Source organism: Lissotriton vulgaris, chromosome 5 (assembly GCF_964263255.1).
Source record: "Lissotriton vulgaris chromosome 5, aLisVul1.2, whole genome shotgun sequence".
Taxonomy (NCBI): domain Eukaryota; kingdom Metazoa; phylum Chordata; class Amphibia; order Caudata; family Salamandridae; genus Lissotriton; species Lissotriton vulgaris.
In genome coordinates, this window is record NC_141693.1 from 2,387,674 (window position 1) to 2,396,172 (window position 8,499).

Genomic DNA, 8,499 nt, shown 5'->3' on the forward strand with positions numbered 1-8,499 from the left:
GTTTTTGGCCAAAATGCTGATCGATTCCAAAAGGTCCTCTCCTAAGCAGCGCATGCGCGCTGCGTAGGTGAGACCTAAAAAGGAATTTACCTATACTCTCTTGGTGCTGAACCTAGAGATAACCAGAAATAAGGGCATGGAGAAATGAATACTGCAAATGATTACTCAGTGGTGATTAGCAACAGGTTCTTAGTGTAAACTAGTCAAGTCAAGTCAAGTCAAGAATTTATATAGCGCGCTACATACCCAGAGGGTCTCAAGGCGCTTGAGGAGGGGTGGGGAATTACTTGTCAAATATCCACGTTTTAAGTTGCTTTCTGAATGCTAGGTGGTTCTGGGTAAGGCGAAGGTAAGTGGGAAGTGAGTTCCAGGTTTTAGCTGCCAGGTAGGAGAAGGATCTGCCTCCCATGGTGGTTTTGTTGATGCGAGGTACAGTGGCAAGGGCTTGGTTGGATGATCGTAGCTGGCGGGAGGGGGTGTAGAAGGACAGTCGTGTGTTGAGGCATTCTGGTCCGATTTCGTAGAGTGCTTTGTGTGCGTGGGTTAGGAGCCGGAAAGTGATCCTCTTATTGACGGGAAGCCAGTGGAGGTTTTTCAGGTGACCAGAGATATGTTCTTTACGTGGGATGTCTAATATGAGCCTGGCTGAGGCGTTTTGGATTCGTTGGAGTTTTTTCTAGAGTTTAGCGGTAGTACCGGCGTAGAGGGTGTTTCCATAGTCCAGTCGGCTCGTGACCAGAGCGTGGGTGACCGTTTTCCTAGTTTCGGTGGGGATCCAACGAAATGTTTTTTTGAGCATGCGAAGAATGTTGAAGCAGGATGAAGAGACGGCGTTGACTTGTCTTTTCATCGAAAGTGAGGAATCCAGGATGACGCCCAGGTTCCGTGCGTGGTCTGTCGGGATGGGTGCTTTTCCAAGGGCTTCTGGCCACCAAGAGTCGTCCCATGCAGAGGGGGAGGTACCTAAGATGAGGACTTCTGTTTTACACGGAAACTAACCTTAATTCCGGTTGTACTTCCGTCCCGAAAGGGGTTCAAAAGTAGAAATCGTCCTAAGGCATAGGGATCATGAGTTAGGTTCCAGGTGCCCAATGTGTCACTTGTTGTTCACGTGACAGTGCACCCTTCAGGTAATGTCAATAGGTTCCTAGAAACAAAGTAAAGTGCATAGCTGTACAAACAAAGCCACTCCCATTTTTTAGAATGGATGTATCACAGCCTATCAATTAGCGGGGTCTATCAAACCCACGTACCTCGTTTGTGGGTCTTGCAACATATGTAATATTCCCAGATGTTGGTTGTAGATATTATTGGTGAGTTGGATCAGTGCAGCAACCCTTCTAAGTGGAGATAGGAATTGTGTGGGCCAGCAGTCAAATAACTGCTTACGGTCCCCCAATCCTGTAAAACATCGGGACCAAGACGTCAATAAGAGCAAAGTAAATTATTGCCACAAAAGCAAATGCGCTCAAGCTGCTTTTCCATATGGGTAAGCCCGCTGCCGATGCAATTACGGTGTGTAATTACAGCTCCCAGCATTAACGTAGAAGACCTTACCTGATAAGTGTGAATTTTATCCTATGGCGTGAACACTGGGTATCTTCTGAGACCCACTGAGATTCCTGCGGTAAGTAGTGATGTCGCGGACATAGTTGTAGTACTACGGCCAGTGTTGACTGTGCTTGAACCACCCGTTGTAACGGGTGAGAGGAAGTCGGCCATCTTTGAGTGTTGAAAAAGTGAGTCTTGTAGTGTAATACAAGTTAAATATTACTCCGGGTCTGCCTCACATACAAAATAGATCAATGGCGTACACGAGTCCGTGACCTGCCATGTACCCATGCTGTAATTACTAAACAAATATTTCATAATCACAATATGGCCTGAGCTGGTATGTCCTAGCTACCCTAATTCTTCATAGTCAGAGGCATGTAACCCAATGTGAGGATAAATCCGCCCTCTTGTCCATGTGAGTAAAAGAAATCACATTAATGCATATATCTAATAGCGAACAGTCTAGGGGAACTGGTGGTGGCCATCTTGGAATGTTGTTAACAGTACGTAAAATGGTGGCCAAACAACCTGAAGCTCAGTGCTACGTAGAGTTAAAGAGGGGTGCCCACATGAAAAATTGCAAATTTTGGGACCCTTATCCTAGCTTATGTATAATCATGGCAACATTGAGGGGAAGTCAAGGGAGAAAGATTAAACAGTTCAAAAAGTTTCAGAAAGATTACACAGCTCAGAGAGTTCAAATCGGTATGTATAGACAAATTCAAGACAACAGAAAATCAATGTTGAATGTCAAAAATCATGAGTCAACAGGAACTACATACACAGTCCTGTTTACTGCACCTAAAGATATAAAGTCAAACAGTACACTCGCATTTTTTGTGATAAAGCAGAAAGTATATAAGCTGGTAGTTACAAATCATAGTGGATAGAAGTACAGGGAGCATAGGAAAGTGGTGATAAACGTTCAACGTCCTTAAGTGATAATAAAGTATCTGAGTGGGATTGCAATCAATGGCATAATACCCACGAAGTATGGTATGGCTGATAACCTAGCAATATAAGAAGTACCAAATGTGCATTTAAGGGTAAATAACATGGTTACAGTTAAGGTCACACAGGTAGGTGTCAAATGTCAAAGCATGTAAGTACAGAAGACCATAGGGATGCTGTGGATACGAAATGCTTGCAGAGTAAGGGTTCTCGTATCAGCAACCCTTGTGCCAGGTACAAAAACTCAGTCCCCCAAAAAGTAATGTAATTCGTGGTCAGTATTTAGGCCCCTTTCTATACCTTTGAGTCGCATGTTCTAAGTCTCCTCTCTCCTCCTCAGGGGGAGTTCTCTATTTCCACCTCTAATGTCCTTGGGTATGATGTCAAAACCGTAGAAAGTGAAGGTGTTGTGATTATCCTGAGCAGGACATTCAGCTAAGTTCATAGCTATAGGATACCTGGTGTTGGCCTATTTGACTGCCCTCATGTGTTCCCCAATGCGGTCCTTCAGTAAAATCCCACCTGCAGCATTGCAAGGACGCAGGGAACCACAGGGAAACTTAATTTAGCATTAAAGATGCCTGCCGCAACTCCCAGGTGTCTTGTGAGTCCAGGAATCATAGCCCATGGTAGGCCTTGCTGTGTCATTGTGCAGCATAACCTCCAAAGATTAGAAGCTGTTTGCCAAATGGTGCTGAGATTCTTTGTACGCTTTCCTTCTTTTGAAATGTGCTAATGCGAGTACATAGAGCATAAGGCTTACGTGCCAGCTATGATTGACTCCTTTTTTGGGGGTACCTCCTCCACGTTACACGTGGTATTCCTACTGCCATAATAAATGTCCATTAATCCCGGATCCAGGTCTAGCGGGCTAAGAATAAACATAGAAATGAATGCCTACTAATATTGAAAATGAGAATGTAATGCAGGGACGCCTTCAAAAACGCCACCCGCATACACCACCAACTGATCCGGACTGCAAAGAAAGCCGCATTCAAAGATCGACTAGCAACAACGCCCACAACAGCAAGGAATTATTCAACATCGTCAAAGAGTTTACCAACCCCACTGCCAACTCCAACGACATCACTCCCTCTCAAACCCTTTGCGACTCCCTAGCTTCGTTCTTCCACGACAAAATCGCAGACATCCACAACAGCTTCGACAACCAACCCGGAGACCAACCCACACAACCTTTTGCTGTACCTTCACCCCCCTTGAACATCCTTAATGACTGGAACCCAATCTCCACTGAGGACACCATCGCCTGATGAACTCCATCCACTCAGGATCCCCCACAGACCCATGCCCTCACCACATCTTCAACAAAGCAGACTCCATCATAGCACCACACCTCCGAGACGTCATCAACTGCTCCCTCAACTCCGCCACCTTCCCGGAAAGCTGGAAACACGCCGAACTCAGAGCCCTTCTGAAAAAACCCACAGCTTACCCCACCGAACTCAAAAACTACCGCCCCATCTCGCTCCTTCCATTCCCGGCCAAAGTCATCGAGAAAGCTGTTAACAACCAGCTCGCCGCCTTCCTCGAAACCAACAAATCCCTCGACTCCTCACAGTCCGGCTTCCGAGCCAAACACAGCACTGAGACCGCACTCATCGCTGCAACAGACGACATTCGAACTCTACTGGACAGTGGAGACACAGTCGCCCTCATCCTCCTCGACCTCTCCGCAGCCTTCGACACAGTCTGTCATAGCACCCTGTTACAACGCCACAGAAACATCGGAATCCAAGGAAAAGCACTGAAATGGATCACCTCGTTCCTTGCCGGAAGAACTCAGAGAGTCCGCCTCCCACCATTCAAGTCAGAAGCCACTGAAGTCATTTGCGGCGTGCCACAAGGATCTTCACTCAGCCCCACCCTCTTCAACGTATGCATGAGCCCCCTCGCGGCCATCGCACGCCAACACAACATCAACATCATCTCCTACGCTGATGACACTCAACCGATCCTCTCACTCACCAAAGACCCTAACACCGCCAAAACCAACCTACATGAAGGAATGAAAGAAGTAGCCGAGTGGATGAAGCACAGCCGTCTGAAACTGAATACAGACAAAACAGAAGTCCTTATCTTAGGTACCTCCCCCTCCGCCTGGGACGACTCTTGGTGGCCAGAGGCCCTTGGAAAAGCACCCATCCCGACGGACCACGCACGGAACCTGGGCGTCATCCTGGACTCCTCACTCTCGATGACCAGACAAGTCAACGCTGTTTCATCGTCTTGCTTCAACATTCTTCGCATGCTCAAAAAAACATTTCGCTGGATCCCCACCGAAACTAGAAAAACGGTCACCCACGCACTGGTTACAAGCCGCCTGGACTACGGAAACACCCTATACGCCGGTACCACCGCAAAACTTCAGAAAAAACTCCAACGCATCAGCCAGACTCATACTAGACATCCCGCGTAAAGACCACATTTCTGGTCACCTGAAAGACCTCCACTGGCTCCCCGTCAATAAGAGGATAACATTCCGCCTCCTAACCCACGCACACAAAGCACTTTACGAACTTGGACCGGAGTGCCTCAACACAAGACTTTCCTTCTACACCCCCCCCCCCCCGCCAGCTACGCTCTTCCAATCAAGCCCTTGCTGCTGTACCTCGCATCAACAAAACCACCATGGGAGGAAGATCCTTCTCCTACCTGGCGGCTAAAACCTGGAACTCACTTCCCATTCACCTTCGCCTCACTCAGAACCACCTAGCATTCAGAAAGCAACTCAAAACCTGGATATTCGACAAGTAATTCCCCACCCTTCTTCAAGCGCCTTGAGACCCTCTGGGTATGTAGCGCGCTATATAAATTCATTGACTTGACTTGACTATATGGAGAGATAAACCAAAATTAGACTTTATCGATCAGCAGCAAAGATTTAATGACGTATCCCAAAGGGTTACATGTACTTTGAGATATGAGTAGGCACTATATTACTAAATAGATGTTAGTAAATAGATATATTGTAAAAAGATGCTAGCAAGTTCTCTCTCAGAACGGTTGGGAGTCTTTATACATACCTGACAAAATAACCGATATCCATGGGCAAATCATGCAGAGTGGGTATTCTTCACCGTGTAGACCAGCAAAAACAGGTAAATCACATATAGAAAGCATGTAGTGCGTTACAGTGGGCGTCAGAGGATCATAGAAAAGTGGCACCAGTTCAAACGGGAAATTATTTGGATTATTTTTGATACCTTGCAGCAGGTGTTCCTATAGCATATTTCCTAGAGACTGTTAGTCCTGTTGCAGTTTAAATTGGGGTGAGTGTTATTCTTGGATCAGTTGCTTAAAAAGGCAGAATTGTGAAAGGATTACTCTTATGTTTTTTTTGCATTTCTTGAAAGCACATTCCTTGTTTTGTTTTTGGGGGCGGGAACTGTTAAAACAGGTTTGGCTCCAGCTGCAGAGGATGCTCGGCTAGGTGACTTTTTGGTGTTTTTGGCTGGGGCAAGTACTATAGAAGTAGTTGTGACTTTGGTAGATTTGACTGGGGCAGATTTGACTGTTTTTTTTTCATCTGCCTCAGAGTCAGGTGTTCGGTTGGTGGGTTTGACTGGTGCAAGTTCTATAGAAACAGTAGTGACTTTGGTGGATTTTACTGGAGCGGGTTGCACTAGGGCCTCTTCTTCTGCATTAGATGTGGCTGGAGTAGATTTCATTTTGGTATGCTTGGGTTCAGCACTCGAGACTTTGGTGGAATTAACTGGAGTGGGTTGCACTGGGGCCTCTTTTTTTGCGTCAGATATGGCCAGGTTAGGTTTTTGTTTGGAGTTCTTGCGTTGAGCTAATTTTATAGAGGCAGTTGAGACTTTGGTGGATTTAGCGGGGGCGGGTTTAACTGAGGCCTTTTCTTCTGTATCAGATGTGGCTGGGGAAGGTGTTTGTTTGGTGCGCATGGGGCAAGAAAGTACTATAGATGCAGTTGAAACTATGGTGGATTTGACTGGGGTGGATTCTTCAGTGGTGATTTTCACTGGTGTTTCTTCTTCATCTGATGGGGTTGCCTGGGTTTCATGTTGGCTAGATTTAACCGGTGCAAGTTCTATTGAGGCAGCTGAAACTTTCTTGGATTTGACAGGGACAAAGAGTTCTGTGGTGTACATGCCTGGGGTGTGTTCTTCACTGGTGTACTTGACCGCAGTGGGTCCTTCACTGTTGTACATGACCGCTGTGGGTACTTCACGGGTGTACATGACCGGGGTGTGTACTTCACTGGTGTATATGACCGGGGTGTCTACTTCACTGGTGTACGCGACTGGGTCAGGTTCATCCGTGGGATAAGTAACTTCGTCCTTTTCTTCCGTGGTGTACATGACTGGGGTGCCTGTGGTTCTGCCTCTCACATTTGCAACACGTGTCGTTGAGGCATGCTTGGCTTGAGCTTCTGTGGGCATGAGATATGAGCGGGATGTCTGTGGGCAGGTGCTAGTGCAGACAAGGCAGGGGCAATAATCATGCGCCGAAAGAGACGCAGTAACTGTGTAGTTTCCACTGGGGAAGAGACGGGTTTCAAGCATGCTGTTAGGGCTGGCATCCCAGTCCCCTGGGGAAGCCATATGGAAAGGGCTGCGTGGATAGGGACAGGGGCCTCTGCTGAGGTCACTGATACTAGGGGATGGATAACAGGGGCATCCCTTTTCTCGACAGCAGTTACAGGTCATAATGACGGGGGAAGTAAGGCTACCTGAGCTAAGGATGGGACATCTGCACAGGACAGAGAGGACAGGGAACAGGGGAGGGCTCGGAAAGGGCGGGAAACAGCACGCGCATCGTGCCCGGGAGAGGCCTGGAGTGGAGACGAGAATCAGTGGGAGCGCGAGAACCCTGACATGCGCAGTGACGTAACAAGGACGCTAGCCCCGCCGCGTGCTCTGTCAGGGGCACAATAACAGGCGGCGACGAGGGCAGGGGGGGGGGGGTGCTGCCGCGAGAGCCTATCGCCCCGCCGAGATCCGAGTCCCAGAGGTTCAGCTAACATAACCTGCGCCTGGCCCCCTGCCTACTTGGCACATTAGGGAGGGGCTCTTACAATAACCCATCTCGAACCCCGCCTTACCCAGCCCAGTGGTATCGCCCGTTCTCGCGCTCCGTCACGCGTCTCTCTGACGCACGCACGCAGGTGCGCGCGCTCTTTATCACGCATAGCCGTTGGCCGAGGCTCCCAGGTCGGGCTTTGTTTTCTGAGGCGCTGGGAGCCTGATCTTTTTGAAAAGCTGCTGAAATAGTGGGAGGAAAGGTGTTTGTCAACTTTAACCACGTGCAGCCTGACACGATTAAAATTACTGTAATGTAAGATTTTACTACATGTGTGTTTTTTTTCAACGCACTCGGCGGGTTCGAGATTCCGGCAGTTCCTTTGTAACCGGTTGACCTCAACAAGCTTTGGCTGCTTCCATGTTTACAGCGGATTACTTTTATTTTTCAATCCAACGTCCCTTGTTTCAGGCTCCAGATTTTAGTGTGTGTGCCCTGGGTGGTGCCAGGACTCCGGTAACCGGGCCCCAGGACTTTAAATGGGATTGAGAAAGTGTGTGGGAGGTCTCTAAAAAAGGGCGTGGCATGTGCAGTTCTAGGTGTGGCTTAAATATTTAAACTACATTTCTGTGATTCTCGGTGTCATAGCTGCCAAGGTTTCAGATTGCTCATGTGTGACATTTTCATAATTCCAGTGTATCTTTCAATGACTATGAGTGACACTTTTTCGAAGGCAGAACATCATGTAATCATAGACTTTCACAAGCACTAATATTAAACTGGCAACAGTGAGAGTTCCTGGCTCTCTGCTCCAGCCTCCGGTCATCCCTCCTGCAGTGCACACCCTCAAGTTGACTCTGCCGGTGAGAACTCAAATACCATCTGAGATCCTGAGCCCTTGCAACATTTCCCTATGTGACTTTGAGCAGCAGGCTGCAGCTCAACCCCCTCCTCCCCAGCAGCACAACACAGAGCACTTCGACAATGACA

General features: G+C 47.9%; 1 protein-coding gene across 1 annotated transcript in view; it reads right to left on the reverse strand.

Annotated features, from left to right (window-relative positions):
- The window catches only part of LOC147709948 (uncharacterized), a 111,434-nt gene extending 104,208 nt beyond the window's left edge, over positions 1-7,226 (reverse strand). The window contains exon 1 of the mRNA XM_086919907.1: positions 5,550-7,226. Within this exon, the coding sequence (XP_086776033.1) occupies positions 5,853-7,196 (1,344 nt within the window). The 5' untranslated portion in view covers positions 7,197-7,226 and the 3' untranslated portion in view covers positions 5,550-5,852. The remainder of the gene's footprint in view (positions 1-5,549) is intronic.
- Positions 7,227-8,499: the final 1,273 nt, after the last annotated feature.